A 21,742-nucleotide genomic window follows, 5' to 3' on the forward strand; every position below is an offset into this window, starting at 1 on the left:
ATTTTACAAAAACATTTGTAGGTTTTTGAAGGCCCAAGGAGCCACAGGTTGTGTTCCTCTGAACGAAAGCTATAACGGTTTAGATCAAATTACATGTTTGATTGATTGACTCAGTCAGAGACTAGATCTAAATGTAGTTGATTATATGTGGAAAGACATTTCAAAACCTGTTCACAAACTTAGATTTACACATCATTGTATTCATAAAACTATTTCTCCTTTTCATTCCACTGTACAGTAATCAATTATTTTGTATTGGTCAGTCGCATAAAATCCATTTAAATACATTGAAATGTGTGGTTGTAAAGTGACAAATCAAGAAAAAAATTAAAAGGATGTCAATGCTTTGCAATCATTTCTGCACTTGACACATCACCAGTTTAAAAACGTATCTTTCTATAGCCTACAAGTGCATATCATACAACTTTTAACCCCTATCACAGTCTCAAAGGGCCTAATCTTGACTAGTTTTTTAACTTCCTTTTAACTCACTGATATGCTTTCTTTAAGAGTCCAGTAAACACAATAAAAAATAAACACAACTATAACTTTAAGAACTCTTTTCCTTGCCCACAAACACACTACAAGAAAAAAAAGTCAGAATAGCATGTTGCAGTCTGTGCTTTTAATGATAAAAGAAAAGGCTGAAAACAATGATCTTCATTCAAAATGCAACATTTTTGTTCAAATATACGTAAAAGTAAATTTTTAAAAGTTCTTAAACAGAAATTTAAAAGAAGTAATTATTTTAGGTTTTTTTTAAGGAAAACAAGTGTTCACTGCAGACCCTCCATATTGCAGTCAAAGTCTTTCTTATTTCCAACAAAAAGAGGATTTTTTTCACATGAAATTCCTTAGTTTTTTTATAGCACCAAAAACCTTAAATAATCAAAAAGTAATATAATAAGTCCTGTGTCCTGTCATTTAAGGTCACCGTTAGAGAGCTCTTTGAGCTGAGAGTGTGATCTCTCCATGTGGGAAGATCTTTAAAAGAGCTGCCTCGATGGAGTAAAGGTGTTCGTCCTCCACCTCCGGACAGCACAGCCTCATAAACTCTGCCAGCCGGAGCAGATATTCAATATTGTGGCCTGTTTTTCCACTGGAAATTGAAATTTGGGCTGCAATCTCCACATCTGAGGCTGGACCAAGGTAGATGGGATTGTCCGATGTGGCGATGTAGACCAGAGCCAGCAGAGGAGTGTGGCTCTTCTCTTTAGGAACAAATTCCACAATTTCTGTTATGTATCCTCCCAGCAGAACCTCCCTGACGTTGAGGTACTGAAGGGACTCCTCCATGTGGGACTCTGGCACTTCGTAGGCAACACCCCATGTGCAGGCCTGCGCTCAAAAACACAGCAGTGTCAGCAGCAGTGCTACCTAGAACAAACATACTATGCTATGATCAGACCTGATAGATGACGGAATACATATTTACTATTCTTTCACGATGGAAGCAATAAATAAAAATAAAAGACAGTAGAAAGGACATTTTTTGACACATTTTGTCAAACAATTTCAACCAATTTCAAATTTGTATTTCTTTTACCAGGAAGTTAAGTAATCGACCAACTCAAAGAAGTACACAATTATGAAGTGGAAGGAAAAATGACACATAACACAAAAGCTGAAAAGTTTGACTTGCATGTGTACATTATCCCTCTTTACTCTGTTACCCTTAAATAAAATCCAGTAAAACCACTACCTTCAGAAATAACCTAATGAGTACACAGACCAAAGAACACACAAGCCAGGTCAGCAACAAAGATGTGGTTGATTTCAATTATGAAACCAAGCTTTCGTCAACTTTTTAATCCATCCACCTAAAACTGTCATCAGCAACTTATGTTGTCTAGATCCACTTAAATCTTGGATGAAATAAACAAACAAAACATACTTGGAAACTAAGTTTTATAATTGTAAGCTAAGTATAAAACGTTTTACTGGGATGCTCAAACTACAATTAAGTTCTTTCTTTCTTGACTCAGATTGGAAAACATAAATGTACTTACCTCCTCATCTTCCACTAGTGTGGCAACTCTGCCTGGCTGAATAGCAAAAATACAGATAAGTATTATGTTTCATATAACACAATGTAATACATGTACATTTTAGTCAATAAACTGTATTCAATTCACAAAAAATAGAAGTTTCATGGCCTCAAAACTCACCTTCTCTTTATCCCCTCGATGGAAATCATCCCCATGCCAGAACCGTCTCTTGTAACCTTTAATGTAACCAACTTTCCGTCTTTTATAAGAAAAATCCGGCTTCCAAACTAAAGATCCGTAGCCAAAAATCCAAAGACTGTTTGTTTCATGTGCCATATTTAGAAGTTTTATTCAGATCTCTATTCTCTAAAATACATAATATCTTCTGTCCACAGGTAGCTCCCTCTCTCTGAAATGTCTTATTTTCGTCTGTCCATCCTGTCTGCTACACTTCACAGCTCCTGTTAGATAAGTGTTGATTCTTCATGTCATCAGCATATTGAAAGGGCAGAGTGTATTCGTTGTTCTGACTGTCCTCTAATTTAAACTGGTAGATACTGTCCGTTCCTCCACTGAGCTCAAGAGAAAAATAACACGTGGATTTGTTGTTCAGTGACCGCAGCGGCACAAGCTCAGCCAATAAAATTGCAGAGTGGGCGGGTTTAAATAATATAAGCCTATCAAGACTGAGCAGTGACGCAATCGAAGTTCATGAGGTTGGACATATTGAAGTTGATAAAGAAAAGCAAACACGAAGTTTTAATTTAAACGCATATGTTTCAACTTTTCTTTGGATATAATCTTACCTTTTGATATTTTTGCCATACTGACAATATTTTCACTTTTACATATGTTTTTATACTATGCGAAAAATATTTGTTTTTATGGCCTTTTGTTAACCATCCGATCACATATCGCATCCTAAAAGTGTCAAACAGTGAATCCAAGCGACTAATCACATTACCTATAAATAGCTGGGACTGATATATTGGTGCTCTCTAAAGCTCATTAGGCGTCTACATCAATCCGTCTAACCTCATTGTGCTCGGGTAGGCTGATGCATGTCACATTTCTCCTCTGCTTGTCACTGTATGGCATCTCAAGAGCTGAAATAGAAGACAACACAAATCCTGCCCCCAGGAGGAATGGCTCACTCCGAGAAAGCGCTGGATCTTAAACTTGAGCGAAATATTTAAAATAAATGTAAGTTAGACATTTTTTAGATTTACAAGGTAAATGAACGTAGCATTTATAGTGCTAATCTCCTATCAGTGACCAGCCAAAGCACACTTGAGCCATAATCACACAGTTGTAGAAAGAGCAGTTGATTCTTTCTAAGAACTTCTAAACAGTAATCCAAGGCTTTCTGTTTTCATTTCTTGAAGCCACAGGTGACTATTCTGTGCAGGAAATCATAATTATTGTGTGATGAGTGTAGACGACAGAAAGTGAGGTTATAAATAAATTCTGCAAATGCCTCTGTCAGTTATAAGTGGGATTTTTGAGTGACCAAGGCAAGGATTGGATTCTATATAGGTTCCATCTATTTGGGAGTAATGTCGAGAAAAAGCTTTGTCTGTCCTACCATCACAAATGTAAACACATGGAGTTTGCTGAACTCTACGTAGACTTTAACTGGAACTGTTTTTGATTAAAATTTTGGATACAATCTGGACGTCTCAGATAGAAAATTTAATGTAGATCATTTTGATGTCAGATTAATGATTATTATATAAAAGAAGACACCAATTCAACACAGACATGGTTTACCAGCACAATTTATCTGTTGAATCTATGTTCTCTTTTCCCAAGCAAATTTATATTGGATTGAAAAGATGTAAAAAAATAATACAATTTCCAAGATGTTTTTATTGGCTAAAAAGTCAAGGACTTGTCAGCCCCTCAATAGCCATAAAAAGATGCTATCTGTACTCCAACCTTGAGAAGTAATATAGAAGTCTAAAATCTGTCCTATCTGGGGATAAGGGAGTTAAAATATAAAGGAAACATTATATTTTACCTTGGAATCAATGCACTCAAATTAAAAGTCAGATTTTTCTAAAGTTTCTCAGGTTGTAATTATTCTACTGCAATAGACCTAAATAAGGACTTTTTTTTCCCAAATCGTCACCAGGTTTGGTAAGAAATATGACCAGCAGTGTGTGCAGCGCCTAATTTTGCCTTTGTTTTCTTTTTTGTAGAATATGACTCATGATAAGAACCAGAGAGGTAAAGGTACAGCAGCTGCTACGTTAAACAGTAAAGCATTAAGACCATGAGGCCCCTTTATTTTCACATACACACCTTTTAAGTAGATATTTTCATGTGAATGTTTTCATTTACAATCTTGTCCACTGAATGGATGCTTGCACATGGTTTTCACATCAAACTGACACAACGCCACTATCGACACAGTATGACAAAACCGACCAGGGCAAATATTAACGCATCTATGAGCCGTGTTTCAGGTCAGCTGACAGAGACAGAGCTTACGGACGTTTTAATGTAAAATCTCTACTTCGACTACAAAAAACTCACAGACAACCCACAAATAAACAGTGTACCAGATATGTGTTCTGCATGTCTTTTTTTATAGCAAAATAAAAAAAAAACTATAATAATAATTATATTAATAAAATAAAACACAAAAAGACAAATTTGCCATTTTGGTGGCATCAACTTAAAACACATCTAATCTCAACATATAAATATACATTATATACAAAACAATCTTATAAAACATAAAAAGATCAGTGCTTTGTATAATTAAATTACAAATGAAATACTAATCTTACAAAATAGCATTATTGGTTCAGCAATTTCCGCTGAAGGCGTCCTTGGTATGATAGTCACTTCACATGTGTCTTTGTCTTTATTGGGGGGAGTTTGCATAAAACAGACAAGGCCCAGTCATAAATTTCCCTGCATGGTATTTTAGTGTTTTTTTTATTTTTTTATTTTGCATCTTCTGATCAGTTATGGTTACCACCAAGATGCTGTGCAAAGAAATCAAGATAAGGAGGGGCAAAAATGGTTTCCCTGCACACATTTAAGGCTTTTGTGATCATACATTCTTTATAAAAACAGATTTGTTTTACAGAATCCCAAATATATCCCTCACAAATAAACCGATTTCAGTAGTTGTTGTTTTTTTTGTGTGTGTGTAGGTGTGCGTGTGCGTGTGTGTCCTTCTTTTGTTTGCATAGTACAGGGCAGGTCAAAAAGAGTGGAAATAAGCCTGATTCATGCTACAGCTGAATTATGTGAGCATTCTTCTCGTCCTAATCGGCACAGAAACAGTGACTTCTTGTTGCTTCGCGGTTAAGCTGGACAAAGCAGTGGAGGGTTTGAGTTGCAACAGTCAAATGTAGATCCATGAGCCTCAGTCTGTACATTCTCAAAGGCTTATTCGCTTTAGTTCAGTTCTAGTCAGAGAGCACATCCAGTTATCAAGTTTTCAACAGCAGCAACTTGCGTTTTAAATAAATCCCAGTCTCTTCACACGTGTAAACAGTCCGCAAGGGATCCACTCTTCACAATAAGAAACACGTTCTGATTATTATACCTGGAAGAAATCAAGACAAATCCCTTTTAGTCTCAGTTGTCAGATGAAAATACTAAAGTAAGCTTTTTTTGTGTGTTAAGTGGTGCATCTCCTTAATTTACAATACCACGTAGTACCTCAAAAAAGCTGAATAATAGCCAATAATAGTAAAAAATATATTAACACAGAGAATTTGTTATGACTATGTTATGAAATACACAATTATTGGCAAGGATGATGATTTGACAGTCCAACAATAACCATTGAAAATCAGGGTAAGCCACAAAACATGGCTGTTGACAGTGGTTTTTCAAAGCATATAAATGGAAAATTGAGTGAATATGGCTTAATAGGGCTTGTACATTACATTAAATGTACTAAACCATTTAATGTAATGGTTTAGTACATTAAACCAGTACTAATACCTGGTTTAATGACCAAGGTATCATTGTTTTTGATTGGTCAGAAAATTGACCAGACCTAAACCTCTCAGATAATCTGATGAGTTTTGTCGAAAGGAAGATGAAAAACACCAGAGGAGCATCCTGGTTTTAGGTCACTTTCAAAGCATCCTCAACACCTCAGCTGAGCCACAGGCTGAGCTCCCCCATGCCACACTGGATTGATAGAGTAATTCATACAAAAAGGATTCCAGATCAATGGTTTGCCATAATCATCAAAATTAACAGAAATAAATATCTACAGTATTGCTTTATGGCCAATGATTTAATAATACATAGAAGTTCTACTTTTCGCATTGAATTACTAACATCAACAAATTTTCTTATAATATTCATAGGAAAGTGCTTACCTCAGTTGCAATGATGCATTCTTGCCTCTCTTCTCCTATTACAAAGACAGACTGATAGACTGACTCTTTAGAGGAGCATATTGTTGATATTCTACAGTCTGACAGGTCACTGAAATATAAGACACAAGAAATTAGTCACTGAATTCATAAATGATGAAAAAATCATACCCTAATTTCATATTGTCGTTATTATTTTCAGTTCATTACTGTTTGTAGTAAGTGTTTTAATTAATTTTAATTATTTTCTTTAGATTGATGCACATAGAAATGTTGAAATCTACTGTATTATTCAAATAAATATGCCATTATGTTCAGAAATGTTTGCACTACCTTCTCTTTTTTTTGATTGGGGTTGTGATCCCCATTTTGCTCGTTCAAAACGTCTGAAATGTGACTCATTAGGATTTCTGATCAAACTAAAATGAATGCTAAGTACTCTACTGGCAGGTATTTACTGAAGCCATAAAAAATACAGTAAAGTAAGAGTAGATTATTAAAAATGACCTTCAAGCACTACTTGTCAATGTTGGCACAAAAGTTAGTCAAATATTTCTGCAGCAGATGAAAACGTTGGGTAGAAAACAACCAGTCCAGACAAGTACAATATGGCAAATGAGTGAAGTGAACCCTTTAAGATCTCTCTGGGAGGGCTTATTTTTCTCTTTCTGTGTCCTTACCTGTACATTCTACTCAAATGTTTTCTTTCTTCTAATGTCTTTTCACAGTTTTCGTCTTTGCCCAGGAGTGACAGTTCATCCTTGTACCTCATGGGGGATTTGTAGTCCAGCTGATAGCTGTTGATGTACTTATGGTTGGACTTTTCTGAGGGACAATCCACCTCCAGACCGATCTTCTTGTTTGTGTTCTTTAGTTCAACAGAGGAGATGAGGTTCTCCTTCTGAAAGTCCATCCTGGAGAGGTTGTTCATTGTCTTGGAGTCGAGCTCCTTGTCCCTCTGCTTTTTTCTGTTGTGTACTATAAACACCGTCATGCAGAGAAGCACCAGAACACTAACCAGACCAACACCCAAGCCAACGGCAACCAAGTTCAGCTTTTCGCTGGGCTCCAAACCGGTGTTGGGACTGGAGGTGTTCGCTGAGTGCTGGTTGCTATTCTGACACTGGGAACCACTGTAGTGGGCAGCGCAGAGGCAGGTGGGCTTGCCTGTGGGTCCATAGGTGCAGGTCCCACCGTTGAGGCAGGGCATAGAGGCGCAGCGGTTCATGGGCCTGTCACAGCGGCGGCCCATGTACCCTGGCGGGCAGATGCAGGTGTAGTCATTGATGCGGTCTACGCAGGTGGAGCCGTTAGCGCATGGATTCCTGGCGCATTCATCGATGTTGATTTCACAACGCAGCCCAGAGAAACCTGAGCGACAGCTGCACACTCTGAGGTTACCCTGAACCACACAATGTCCACCTAATGAGGCAAACAAAATGGCACAGCAAATCATTTCAATGCAGTTATTCAGTATGTACATGAATGAAATATTTTTGGTCTGATATTTTTATCCTCCTGTCCACATAAAAATTGTGTTTCTGGTGAAAAAGAAAATTGATCTTTAAAGACTTTTTAAAGACCCAAATTGAAAATGTTGTGCTAGAAAGTAGGATAATAGCTGAGGCTTGTAATGGTTGTTCCACGTCTGTTTCATTTTGTTTTGATTAAACTTCAAATGTAAGATGAATAATTTATTACATAAATCATATTCATTTGTAATCTTTTTGGGTTAGATTGTAATGGAAGTATTGTTGACTTTTTCACCTCCTGGTGGTGCAGCATGGGTACTACAGTAATTTTGACAATATAAATGAAAACTGATCAATTACCATCCTCCTGCAAATCTACAAATTTATATAACTGGGATGAAAAACTGAAACTTTATGAGGGCTTTATAGTATTAAAAAACAAACCAGAAAACTCTCACTAAAAATGGCATGTTGGTGGGTTTAAATTGTAATAAAGGGGAACTAAAGGTATAATCATCAAATCAGGAACATTGATTTGATTTTCTTAAACACCAAAACAACAAATAGATACATTTACATTTATAAAATTTTGCATTTAATAAGTTAAAGCTTCAGAAAATGCCTCACTAGAATCCAATTTACATGTACGGGATGGATAAAAAATTTAACTTTTTATCTTTCATTGAAGAACAGCCCTAAATTATTAAAACTGATTTGTATCTACTGGATCCAGCTGTAGCTCAAATGAAGGAATCCACTCAGTTTTAAAAAAAACTTTTGTAAAAGTGTATTCAGGGCCTGCGGCTGATGTTTTACCGTTGGCGCATTGCAGCGATGTACATTTATCCACTTTCTTCTCACAGTTGAGTCCAGTGTATCCAGCTGGACACTCGCATATGTAACTTCTCCCATTGTCCTGCTCTTTGCACTTGCCACCCTGGAAACAAGGCCTGTCTGCACAAGTCAGTATCCGGTGTTCACAGTGTGGCCCTTCAAACCCATTTGGGCATATGCATGAGTAGCCTGTCTCTGAGTCCTGCAGGAGAAAAAGGGGGGAAAAAAGTTTATTAAAAAAATTAAGATGTTAAATGTTTTTTATTGTATCTTGCCCTGACAAACTCCATTCTTCTTAGTCTGAATTCTATTTCCAGTACATAGTCTGTGAACTGGGTCATTGACTGACTTGACAATCGATAGCATCCTCCTGGAGCTGCAGATAGACCGAGGCGAAAACAAAAACAGGAAAGCCTGTGTTGTGGGAAAGGAGAGCAAGCGACTTCCGGACTCACCACGCAGCGGCCTCCGTTGTGGCAGGGCTTGCTGTCACACTCCATGACCTCTAAGTCACAGTTCTTCCCAGCGAAGCCGGGCAGGCAGGCGCAGGTGTAGTAACCCTCGCCGGTGTTCATGCACGTGGCCCCATTGGCACAGGGTTTGTGATTGGTGCAGTAGTTCAGATCTGCAAACAAAACAACAACAGGGATGAAAATGTCAGGCCACTTTGCTTTATCTTAAACATCCAACATCTTGTTGTTTTTGAGAAAGAATGAGCACCTTGGTCACAGAAGATGCCTCCCCAGCCCTCTTTGCAGGTGCACTGATACGGCTCCTCGCAGGTACCGTGTTTACAGGACGGATGGAGTTTACACACATCACAAAACAGTCCCTGCCAGCCCTCTCTGCATCTGTTCACACATAAAACAGGACAGTTGGCTCAAGCATAAACTTAAACTTACACATAAACAAAACTCAGAGGAACAAATGTAAAAGTACAGACCCTGAGATCTTCTTAGAGCATTATTACACTTTAAAGTGGCCATTTTTTTATCATTAATGTGACATTATATATTATCACACTTTAATACTTACATGCACTCTCCTGGTATTTGACAGGTCCCGTTGCTTTCACTGCAGCCTTCAAGGCAGATGGCTGAAAATGGGAATTAAAAGTTTCACTTTATTCATTAAGTATTTATATAAAAATTATGTTAATAGGCATTTCATCACGGTATAATGATCTCCTACTATTATATGTGAATCTTTCATTGCAGGCCCATTATACTTGCTCCCTTGTGCTGTACTGATTTTGCGCAGCGTTTACACTCTTTCGGCTTGCTGCTGTAGCGCAGCAGATGCCTGTTTGCGAGGACAGCTGCACCCATTGTTTTCAGAGGACGGTTCGAGCCCCGGTTGCAGCTGCTGCCCCGCGCCATATCAACAAAAGAAACTCTCAGTTTAGTGACGCGTGGCGTCCAATAATGCCGCGATTAACCCCAGCGCGTGCTGCTGCTTCGACCACCGCGTGGGATTAAAGCGCACGCGCCCAGAGAGAAAGTTAAATGAAGGCTAAACAGCAGTAGCGGTTCTTGGATGAATGGAGCCTGGGTTGAACTATTTCTTTAAGAGTAAAGGTTTCAGAAATCTGTAATCAATAGATTCAGTCTAGTTTTGGTCAGTCCATATGTTTCCGTTTTAACACTACTTTTAATCTAAACCAGCTAATAATGATTAAAAACAATTTGTATGTAATATGCTCTTTTCCAGGATTAAAGGACTAATGTCTCAGCCAGATCTAGAGAAACTCATCCATGCGTTTATCTTCAGTCGTATTGATTATTGTAACGGCGTCTTCACAGGTCTGTCCAACAAATCAATTAAACAGCTGCAGCTGATCCAGAATGCTGCTGCTCGTGTTCTCACTAAAACCAGGAAGATAGAGCACATAACACCAGTTTTAAAGTCCCTCCACTGGCTCCCTGTAGCTCAAAGAATAGACTTTAAAATACTGTTGTTAGTTTATAAATCACTGAATGGTTTAGCACCACAATACATTAAAGATCTGCTGCTGTTGTATCAACCTTCCAGACCTCTCAGGTCTTCTGGTTCTGGTCTGCTCTGCATCCCCAGAACCAGAACCAAACGAGGAGAAGCGGCATTTAGCATCTATGCACCAAAAATCTGGAACAAACTTCCAGAAAACTGTAAAACAGCTGAAACACTGACTTCCTTTAAATCTCAACTAAAAACCCACCTGTTTAGAGTTGTATTTGAAACGTAATCAATTGCAAATTTATTGATGTTGTGTTTTTATTGTTGATTCTATGTTGCATTGTATTTTGTGTTTGATTTGATGTAAAGCACTTTGAAATGCCTTGCTGCTGAAATGTGCTATACAAATAAAGTTTGATTGATTGATTGATTTTTATGTTTATGAATCTCTGACTTAAGCATGGGCTTTTCAGAAAAGTAGAAAACCTTGAAGGTTTTGGTGCATAAAACATATTTTACAAAGGCATTATACGTGTTAAAGATTAATTATTTACCCATTTGATCTTGGCATGTTTTATGGAAATGATGATGCACACCATCTGGAACAAGTTACATCTCAGTGATTGTGAGTTTTGTGTAGTTTCTCGTGGAACGAGGATTTTGAGAATTCTTTGAGAATGAAGAAGAATTGCAAAGATTGTATTTGAAGTCCTAAAATAGGTGTGAAAGCTTTGAAGTCTCTATGAATTTAGTTGTCTCTGTTCTGTAATCCAACACATTCTCACACCCGACTCGTCATATATTGACGAGTTGGGACGCCGTCTGACCATGCGTCACATATTGACGCGAAGGGTATGCCCTTCGCGTCAATATGTGACGACTTGGGCAGGTTCCTTCACCGTAAAATTTTGACGATTTTGACGATTTTGGAAGGTCGCATGTTTTACATGGATTATTTACGCGAATGGTCCTCGCAAACACTGCCGACACTGTCCCACCTGATTCTGCCTTTTGAAATCCAGCCCCTGTTGAAAAATCCCCTCCAGGTTTGATTAGAGTTAGAATTTAAACTAGAAAAAGTAATATGAAGTGAAAAGTTTTTAAGAAAAATAAACTATACAATAGCCCTTTAACTGGCCATGGCATAAAATGGGAATCATTTCTCTTTTCCATTGCATGATCATATAATATTTCAATGTTTTTACTGCACAGCACAAGGGAGCTTACTGGCCATTGATTGAACATAAAAAAAGCAATTTCAAAGTTCTTTGGGTGCAACTGAAACATATAAATTTTTTAAAGCCAGACGCCCTTCTAACATACGGACACCCTGGGCAGAGAGCCATATCACCCACATCCACAGCTCAGTTGTATCTCTTATCACCAGCTGAGTTAATTTTTAGCATGTGACTGTTTATGTAAAACATGAACACTTTAAACTAAATATGTTCCTTTATCATCTATTACAATTAAATACTTAAAAGACAAAATAACAATTCTAAACACAGTTCAAATGATTAAAAGATACATCCACATAAATTAAACTATTAACATAGCATCTTTACATCCTTATTTCAACCTATCATTCTCTAAAACCAAAGTCAAGACCACCATCTTTATCACATTTCAGCAAAAGCAAATCAAAGTGTTTGTCCTCATCCACTCATGCTTACGTTTTTCGCAGTATTCTCCCTTCCATCCCGGCAGACAGTCTATTTGTCCATCAGTTGTGCAGGTGTAGTGGCCGAAATGGTCGTCTCTTGGAGCGCATATTCTTGAGCAGGTGGTCCCGTAGTAATTTTCTTTGCAGACGATTCGATATGAGTACCTTAGCTCCGTCTGCGTCTCCATCCCCGTCTGTTCAACCTGGGACCACTCAGGCCCTATTCCCAGTTGGCTTTGGGTGGCAAAGGAGCTGATCAATAATTCAGGGTTGCTGGAATCTGTAGAGAAAAAAGTAAGGCATAAACTCAAAATGCAGTTGTTAAGCCCATTTATTATTTTAGAAGGTGAAACTGCGTTTTTCAATTTCTTATATCAATGTTTCCCAAAGATTTAGCAGAGAAAGTATGAAAAGTATCCATAATTGTTCTAAAAGTTTATGTTACAACCGAAACGATGCAACAAATAAAACATTCGTGTGCAAAAGATTTCCTTGTGAAAACAAACATTCGAACAAACATTTGACACATAGTCCATTCACGCCTTTGTCTCCCTCTAGCGGTACAAAAGCAGCAGGCGTCTCCTTACCTCCGGGCTGCTCCGCTGCAGGAGAATACCAAGCTTCAATAACCAAAGAGAAAGCACCCTGAGGAAAGAGAAATCTTTTTAAAATCACGAATAAAACTAAACGAAGAATGGTAAACAATTTATTGCACGTTTCAGAATTGTTTAAGTTTCATTATTTTTGTTCATTTTCATATACACGTGTGAAAAGTATTTAAATATTATATTTAGACGTGCTTTCGGTTCATTATAAGGGATAATATAAAGCAAGAACATTAAGTAGCATAGTTTGGCTTTCACTTTAGAATAAATTTTATAACAAAATGGATTGTAAAATCATAACATTAGAATATTCAAGATTAGAAAGACATAGCTACATTAACGTGTTGTTTCTTGTGTTTAGTTTTATATATAATTCATCTTAATTAAAAATTGGGTATTTTTTACTACTTTTTTTACGAAGTATAAACTAAGATAAATAATGTAATTAAATCCGAGGAGTTCCTGACATTTTGCCATAAAATGTGCCCAGCGCGTGCTCTCACCGGCCAGGTGAAATTGAGCGGCAGCTTCACGGTCGCGTCCGGTTGGATGCTGAAGGAGTCGGTCCCCAGGACAGGTGTGCTCGCTCTGCCGAATATGCACCTTCCAGGAGACACCTCCTTCTGGAAGTTCTTCAGACAAACCCTGAAATAAGTCCTACAGCCATCCGTGCTGCAGCTGCGTCCGTTTGCCAGCAAATGTTTTGTATTTTGAAAGTGGTGAAGATCTATCTCGAACACGCTTGATCCCAAAACCTAAGAGGGAATTAAGAGTGAGCGCAGAACAAATGTATACATTTTGATATAAATAATATTAATTAAAATTTTTAAAAATACCTGAGCAAATAACATCATAACTATTGCGGTGATAGAGGTGAACCAATCGGCCATCCTTTAGAGTTTTATGTTCGTATCCCAGAAATCAGTTCACCCTCCCACAAAAATGTTTCAATTCCAAATAAAAAGAGCCAAAAAAAAAGGAAAGAAAAGAAAAAGAAAAAGTAAGAATAAACTGAACTCAATAAATAGAATCCTTCTTCAAAACCCTGTTGGGATAAAATCCAGCTCCGCAATCCGTATCCAGAAGAGGGGGAAAAAAGTTCAAAAAGACCGAGTTATCTATCCAGTGCTATAGACGTTAAACAATCATCAGTAACGTCAATATCCACAAGTGAGTCATTCTGCGGTCTTTATGTGGTCCATCCATCGTGCCGGTCGGCTGGTGTCTGACTCTGCTGTACTGATGCGGGGCTTGTGTTGCCAACAGTGATGAGAGCATTTGACGGAGCATCAGCGCATGGTGGCTCCCAGTGAGGGGCGTCTGACCCCTCCTGCTTTATATACCGGCAGTTAACACCACCCACTGTCCTCTCCACCTTCCTTTCTGCTTGGAGTGTAAACATCAACATATCCAGTGCAAGTCTTTATAAAATTGTTTTTAAATTCACCTGTTTTCACAGGTTTACCTCTGGATGTACAGAACATTGTGGAAAAAAGCCGCAATCTATTGTTGCGATAGACTAACACGGGGCAGGGCATATTGTGAAAGCAAAAATAATAATTATACATTTCAATCCTTCTTAAATAAAACCAGAAAACTGTGGTGTACATCTGTGTTAGAACAAGCTTTTAAATGTCTCCACCAGCTTTGCATGTATAGGAAAATATTTTTTCTATAAAATAGCTCAAGCTTATTGAGATTTGAAAGAGTGTTTGTGAAGATGACTTTTCAGATCTGAGCTCTTAGCTGATCTAATCTAAAAGATGGACATGCTTTGATCTAAACCATTCCACTGCAGCTCAGATTGTTGCAGCTTTTCTTTCCCTGTGTTTAGCTCCATCTGTTCTCATCAGATCTTACCCGTTTCCCCATCACGCTGAAGAAAAGCATCAGCAAAGTATGATGTTTTTGTCACCATATGGGTTTTCATTGTGATGTATTTTTTAGGTAGGCTAAAAAGTTCATCTTGACCTCATCCAACCAGATCACCTTTTTCCTCATGATTTTTGTTTTTCTTTTTCTTTGTTGTTGTTTTCATGGTTCTTTTTGTTCACTAGTATTCTTTAACAAACACCAGAAATTAGATTAGGCACTGCTGGACTCTATTAATTTGGTGTCTCCTGGAGGCAAATAGTTGCACAGGATTTTAATTTGGGCCACAGTAAAGATATCAGTGTACATATAAATTTAAATAAACGCCATACTTTTCAGACTTTCCTTGGATTTTATACTTATTCACTATTTTGTGTTGGTCTTTTAAATGAAACCCTAATAAAGTGCATTGAAGGTTGTGACAAAAAATAAAAAGCTCTAAGCAAAACATTTTCCACAATCCTAATTTTTTTTTGTCCCAAAAAGGGAAACTAAAGAAATTATGTTTCAGACCTTGTATTATTTCTTTGTCTTCTTTGTGTTTATTTTAGAAGATAAAAAAGAACTCTATATAAGATAATGGAGACATAGTGTAAACTTCTCACTGTAAATATTTGGAGACTTATACTTCTTATAGGTAATATTATACCACCAGTTCTGCCAGTTTGATTTATTTCTCTTTCTGAATGATTTGGAAAAGACTTCCAGGCATGCTTACGTGATGCAAGGGGGAAAAGACGGCATACGTTTTGCAGAAAGTTGTTTATTGTGTTTATTTTCAACAACAAAAAATCAAGTTGTTCTTACAGCACAGTCCACCATGCTCTGAGCCTGTAAATTAAAGCTGATGTTATATCCTGCATGTAGCCTCAGACTGTTTGTTGACCTAACATGCACAAGAGCCATGTTTAAAAAATAATATTAAAGCCATTCGTCTGCATGAGTGTTGTTCCATAAGGGATTAAGAAAAAATCCACTCAGAGTGGAGTATATAAAGGCTGTTGAGTAAATAAATTCAAATTCCATATGGATGGTTTATCACAAGAAAGCTCATGCAGGGCACAGACTTTGTTAACTTTATCACCCCAGCAGCAGAGCCGCCTCTCTGGGAGGATTTACAGTGAGAGAACAGGATTTGACGAGTGTTCCGCAACCAAAAAGGTATGTGGCTTGAAACCACTCTCCTGCTGAAGTGACTTCATGTCTTACCCCCCACCACTGACTTATAGGTTTTGAGGTTTGACTTCAGAGCACGAGACAATGGACTATTGAGTGCGCAGCAGCGTGAGTAAGAGGCCCGGACATCTCATAACTCTGTTGCATTGAAGTATTTGCCGTTCCCACCATTGACTGTACCACACAGATCCTGTGCTGGATCAGCGCAGCCTTCTGCAGCAGTTAAAGCACGTATTCCTGTTCTGGTTTGTGTTCAGAACTGACCTTAATTCACTTATCTGCAGGCCAAATCACTAGTTTATGAAGCCGCCAGAGACTCTAGAGCTTCATCAATCTCTTCAGATTTGGGGGAAATGTGTAGAGTAACGGTGCCTCCTTTCTTGCACGTCAAAACATACATACACTTTAATATTTGATGGCCTGTGGGTAAAGTTTCTTCTTCTGCAGCTCAGGTTACATTTCCATGTAAAGCAAATGGACTGTGCTAAACATGCAGCGATGCTTGGTTTGGCTGCGTGAAGAAAAACCACTTGGATCTGATATGGAGAAGTGCCATGCTGGTGATCCATTCGGGCTCCCTTTGTATATTTACATATTGATCTGTGTGATTTTTATCTCCCTTTTAATATGATCGTAGCTATGTAAACAATGCAAAAGCCCTGGGCCTGAATTAAAAGCGTATTTTAATGCGGGGGTTATTTACTCCAGGCCAATGCAAACAATACAATAACAGGCTCTTTTTCTGGCTAGAACAAACACAGCCTTGGAGACAGACGTTGGCCCACCGCAGCTCCATCTGCAGCTTTGTGTGGAGCATCATTTTTCTCTCTGACACTGTTTTGTGAAGCTGACTCCTGATTGTTCTACGTCTTCTCAGCTGGCATTAAACCCTGAAAAATAACATTTTGATTTGGAAGTGAAAGGCGTTGAAAGGATTTGTGTGAACTTATGAGGAAACTTGCCTTTAATGAGAACCCGTCTGCCGCAGTTGTTTGCTTATTTGAAAGACTAATGCCTGTTCCCAGACAGGCTTCATTATTACAAGTTATAGTTTCTTAAAACATGTTTGAAATCTCATTAGTCACAAGATGAGTTAGTATTTTTCCAGGGCCTTGCAAAAGCATTAATCCTCCTGGCACCTTTTAAAAAAAATGTTCTTGTGTTAAAAAGCCACAAACTTTAATTTATTTTTTCAGGATTTTATGTGATAGAACACAAGATTACTGGAAAGTGGATAAAAATGGGTACCGTTAAGTGGATTTTAAACTAATTTTATGAGTAACCCCCCCCCCCCTTTTACTATGACAAACCTGTATAAACTCCAGTGCAAATGAACTGCAAACCTACTGTCCAGTCTAATAAAAGAGGAGCCACAGAGATCCAGCTTAGATGGCAGAATTTGTCAATAGAACAAGAGTTAGTTATGGAAGAGTGACAAAAAGAAAAGCATATTTAAACAAATCAAGTAGAAACCCCAGCTGGGAAGAAAGGGATCAGATCACAAAAAAAACAAAAAAAAAACGTTTTACCTCGCATGTAAATCGGTATGCGCATTGGAAGATAAATACTGGACAAATATGAAAACATTACACCACAGCAAAATAAAGTGGTGGCAGCATTATGCTGGGGCAGCGGGATCCTATTCCTCATCCGGGACAAGGAAGCTGGTGAGTTTGTATGGAGATGGATACAGCTAAATACTGCAACACATTGGAAGAAAAGCTGTTAGAGGTTGCAAAACACTCAAGACTAGGGCAGAGGTTCCCCTTCTGGCAGAACGACAACCTAAACACAGATTTAGAGCTACAGCACTTAGATTAAAGAATAATAGTGTAAATGTCCCAGTCAAAGTCCAGATTAATCATAACTGAATATCTATGGCAAAAATGAAAAACATCCCCCCCAAGACCTTTAACTTTGTTTGAAGTTTTCATAGTTGCAGTGGTTTAGAAGGTGTAGTGAAATATGGTTTTGTAAAGTTTTGACAGAGGGACGCTGAATATATATCCAAGCCAAACTTGTACCATGTTCCTTCCTCTTTCTAATTATGCCCTATTTTGCTGTATCACATAAAATCCTGATAAAATATATGGAAATTTGTGGTTGAAAGATAACAAACTGTGTAAATATATTATGAATGGAACTGCAAGGAGATTTTAAGCTGCTCAGAATGTCACATCAACATACAGTAGATACTTACTTACAAAATATATGAAAATATGATGATTGTGTCACACACTTTTTCCAAAGATTAAAAAGTTTTTCTTAGCTGAATGCAAATGTACAAAAACATGCCTGGTTCATAGGTTTTTTTCCTGTAAACTGGACACAACTGTGAAAGGTTAACATTGTAAAACAATTACAAAATATCAGTTGTTTTTTCCACATTAGCTCTACTTTCTCCTCTTCATTTAGCCTCTGCTCTCAGTCCTGACCTGCTGTGGTCACCGTTCAGTGAACATAAACAATGGGCGAATGCAGTCAGAAATGAGCTACAGTGGTAACAGATGTCCTTACCTCACCCCCCAATTTCTTAGAAATCTTCCCCCATTTGATGTGGAGCAGTTTAACACTTCTTTACAGCACATTTGATCTCTATGCCCCAATCTGTTCTGCCAATCAATGGGGGGCTTTTGATGTGCGCCTGCCAGTGGATCCGAGGCATCTGAGCATGCTATTCTGGGAGGAGAAATCACCTGCTGTTGCAATTAGAAAAACAAGGGCTCTGCTTCCTTTTCTCAAAGCACCACGCTGTCCTGTTGTAACGTAATACTCCCCCAGCATGCTCAGAAAATACCTCTTTAAGAGACGAGTTTGTTTAAACCATTGCATATTAGGCTGTGCTTGAAGAGGCAAGAAGGACTTGATATGCATAAACCAAGAAAATCTGTTCCATCTCGCAAGCAATTAAACATCTGGAACAGGTTACTAAGTGAAGAGTATCATGATGGTCTGTTTTCAATCAGCTTAAAGCTTCAGCTTCAGTTCAAAGTCTCTGATATGGTGGCTGCCTTTTAATAAGAGGCCTTCAGGCTGTTTTGGAACTTTCCAACCACCCTCTTTCGATGCTGTTGACAAAATATGCTTGTGTCTGCACCACTACATCTTTACTACACAACAAACAACGCGCTTCACTCGCTGACATCATAACATGATTCACGCAGGTGTCACTACATCTGAGTGGAGATTTAAAAGTGTTGAAAAGGACATTTGGTGTCACCATTACATCATGCCTGCAAACTGATCAGTTTTCCTTGAACACCAAACCTCAGTGCATTTCATTGGGACTTGGTGTGGCACATCGGCACAAACAGTTGTGAACAAAATCAACAGAGAACAGTATTCTTATCCATTTGTGCAGCATGTTTTTTAAAAAAAGTCAAAGTTCAGAGATGAAAGAAATTGATTGAAAAACTCAGCTTCCTCACTAACTTAAACTGGAAATTCAACATGGCTGCCACACATTTAAATGCCGTAAAAGCTGCAGGGTTGGGGTTTACGTCTCATTAAATGTTTCCCACACAGTGGCATTTCCTGCGTAAGTAGTGCCTGGGAGAAGGCACCATTGCTCCTCAACCAATTAAAATGCGTGAAATTGTCAAAATTTAAGGTTGACATAAAATTCACTGCAGTTCCTCAATTTTCTTAACAGCAACTGGAAAGTGCCAACTCTCCATTGACAGAAATGAATAAAAGCAATAGAAAACTTAAAAGCGCAACTGAAAAACTTGGTTAGATATTGTTTGTCGATACAATTTATAGGTAAAGAGGACACAGAATAAATAGCCACCAGCAGTTGTTCTTAGTTCACCTTCTAGTGCATCCTAACTTTTTTACTTCACTTTACATCAAACTAGCATCAGGCTATTAAAGCTATTTCTCTTTTTTGGCTGCTATTAGTTATTAGCTCAACATTACTGCCAATTTGTACTTATAGTACAAATAGTTATCAACATCTACTGTGAGTATCACTAAAGACAGTCTAAGTACTTTCAGTGATACCATACATATAAACCTTTACTATATTTTAAGGTGGCGATGGTGTGTTCAGGGGAAGACACAATCCTAGGTTTTCTCCACTCTGTATATGGATGGACCTTTTTACTAATAAGTTGACTTCTGGGGGCAGATGGTTACATTTGACTTTATTTAGAGGTATGAGAGTAAAAGGGGGTCAGATTTTTCAGTTTTTAATTCACCACTTGATTGTCTCTTATGCAAAAGCCCAATGAAGTACATTGAGGCTTGTCCTCATGAAGTGACATAATGCAAAGAGTGTTCCAAGTGGTAAAACTTTTGCAAAGCACAGTGAAAGCGGCACAAATTACAGCTCAACATCACCACTTTGAAACCCTAAAGTTGTTCTGGGTGAATTTACACAGCTCTATTCCTCAGTTCAGGAAGGTTATGTAAATTACTCAAATACCCTTCTTTTATATCAACCTTAACTGTAAAATGATAAACCCCACATCAGGGTTTCATTATAGCAGATGCTTGTGCCCTTTTCTCGGTCCTATTGTCCTCCTGCTGCTGGTGTTTGAACAGAAAATAAAGGACTCTCCCAGGCACCGCACGTGAAACCCAAACATGTTTTCAATGTCCACGCAATCCTCGAGCGATCACCAGTGCGAGGTTGTTCAGAAGAAGCTACTGTGGCTTTGAGGAAATCCTCCCTCACCAGAGTCAAAGCATCATTGCTTTACGCAGGACAAAACCACACAGCAGGAAAAGGAAAGAGATAAATGGAATTGAAGGAAAAGCGTGCTGGTGTGAAAAAGGCTGTCAATGTCAGCAAGCCAGGAAAACAGCCTGGGATTGTAAATCCCTGGCCTGCAATTCACTCGTCAATCTACCTGTTCACAGGAGGTGTGAACAGGTGGATTAACTGGATGCTTTGAAGTCTGTGTTCATAAAGTTTTATATGGCTTTTATTCCTTTTTCTTCCTTTCTGTTGTTAGAAACAGGATATTTCCATTGAAAGAAAAGCCAATATTAATCTTCAGAAGTTTTTCAAAGCTCTGGCCTCAGTGTCTCTGCGGGGGAAATTCATCATAATCACTGGACACCATCAGCATGATTAGCGTCATGTAATTTCACCTCGGTATGCTGTTAGATCCTGTGATGTGGCGTGATAAGGGCTTGCAGCTTTGCTTTAATTATCCAGAGACTTAATGATCTCTTATCTGTTGTTTTTTCCCCCCAACTTCTCAAGCATGGACACATGACCTCAGCTGGACACAGAACAACAGTAAATCACTCTTTATTTATACAAGATGGCCTTTTTTGTTGTTTTTTTTCCATTAATGAGTTTAAATTTGCAATTGTTATTTAATTTTTTGGTGGCTACTCTTGATCCTGCTTCTTATACTAGTCTTTTTCTTTTTTAGGTCTTTTTTACAGTTTTCTCTTTTGTGAGTGAAAAAAAAGTGTTAGCCCCTTTTACATCTTTTGTGGTCCATTCTTGCTTTAATTAAATCACATCAAAGGGTGTTCAAGCATCAAGCACTTTGACTAAGATCTTCTAAAGCCTTGATTTTATTTACTGTATTTTTTAGTTATTCATAACAGATCAAAAAGTAAACCGCTGGTGTCAGGAAGGAGCCAGATAAAGTCCATGTCAGGACTGCCCCTGAGCAAGAACAGGATTTGAACTGGGAACCTCCAGAACCACAGCCACCTGCTGTACCACCCAATCCTGTACCCTGTCTGAGGTATACAGTAAACACAGCATTAGTTTTATATGACATATCCCACTATGTAATGTAACACCTTCCAAAATGTTCCACTGCATTAGATTTTTTTTAAATCTTGGAATCATCGAGATGTTTTATACCAAAACTAACGC

The 21,742-nt window shown here is 38.1% G+C and overlaps 2 protein-coding genes across 2 annotated transcripts; both read right to left on the bottom strand.

The window, feature by feature from the left end:
* Positions 1 to 284: 284 nt before the first annotated feature.
* LOC122846208 (glutathione-specific gamma-glutamylcyclotransferase 1-like) lies at positions 285 to 2,573 on the bottom strand. Its single transcript, XM_044142987.1, has 3 exons — positions 2,169 to 2,573; positions 2,010 to 2,045; positions 285 to 1,338 (listed from the first exon to the last, which is right to left on the bottom strand). The coding sequence occupies exons 1-3, from the start codon at positions 2,322 to 2,324 to the stop codon at positions 937 to 939; spliced, it is 594 nt and encodes a 197-aa protein (XP_043998922.1). The 5' UTR covers positions 2,325 to 2,573; the 3' UTR covers positions 285 to 936.
* Positions 2,574 to 4,558: 1,985 nt separating this feature from the next.
* On the bottom strand, positions 4,559 to 14,160 carry LOC122846535 (delta-like protein 4). The gene is made up of 11 exons (XM_044143559.1): positions 13,686 to 14,160; positions 13,353 to 13,604; positions 12,832 to 12,889; positions 12,255 to 12,524; positions 9,682 to 9,742; positions 9,367 to 9,497; positions 9,102 to 9,271; positions 8,629 to 8,848; positions 7,021 to 7,762; positions 6,344 to 6,452; positions 4,559 to 5,553 (listed from the first exon to the last, which is right to left on the bottom strand). Exons 1-11 carry the CDS (start codon positions 13,737 to 13,739, stop codon positions 5,548 to 5,550), a joined length of 2,073 nt encoding a protein of 690 aa, XP_043999494.1. The 5' UTR covers positions 13,740 to 14,160; the 3' UTR covers positions 4,559 to 5,547.
* Between the last annotated feature and the right edge of the window lie 7,582 nt (positions 14,161 to 21,742).

Source organism: Gambusia affinis, linkage group LG16 (assembly GCF_019740435.1).
Source record: "Gambusia affinis linkage group LG16, SWU_Gaff_1.0, whole genome shotgun sequence".
NCBI classification, from domain to species: domain Eukaryota; kingdom Metazoa; phylum Chordata; class Actinopteri; order Cyprinodontiformes; family Poeciliidae; genus Gambusia; species Gambusia affinis.

What these genes read in the sequence shown, in the direction of transcription:
- LOC122846208 (XM_044142987.1), bottom strand. Translation starts at nt 2,324, where the DNA reads ATGGCACATGAAACAAACAGTCTTTGGATTTTTGGCTACGGATCTTTA. An exon ending in ATCGAGGGGATAAAGAGAAG is followed by an intron (nt 2,046 to 2,168) that starts GTGAGTTTTGAG and finishes TTTGCTATTCAG; the next exon opens with CCAGGCAGAGTTGCCACACT. An exon ending in CACTAGTGGAAGATGAGGAG is followed by an intron (nt 1,339 to 2,009) that starts GTAAGTACATTT and finishes TTTTGAGCGCAG; the next exon opens with GCCTGCACATGGGGTGTTGC.
- LOC122846535 (XM_044143559.1), bottom strand. Translation starts at nt 13,739, where the DNA reads ATGGCCGATTGGTTCACCTCTATCACCGCAATAGTTATGATGTTATTT. An exon ending in TTATGATGTTATTTGCTCAG is followed by an intron (nt 13,605 to 13,685) that starts GTATTTTTAAAA and finishes ATTCCCTCTTAG; the next exon opens with GTTTTGGGATCAAGCGTGTT. An exon ending in ATCGCTGCAATGCGCCAACG is followed by an intron (nt 7,763 to 8,628) that starts GTAAAACATCAG and finishes TTGCCTCATTAG; the next exon opens with GTGGACATTGTGTGGTTCAG.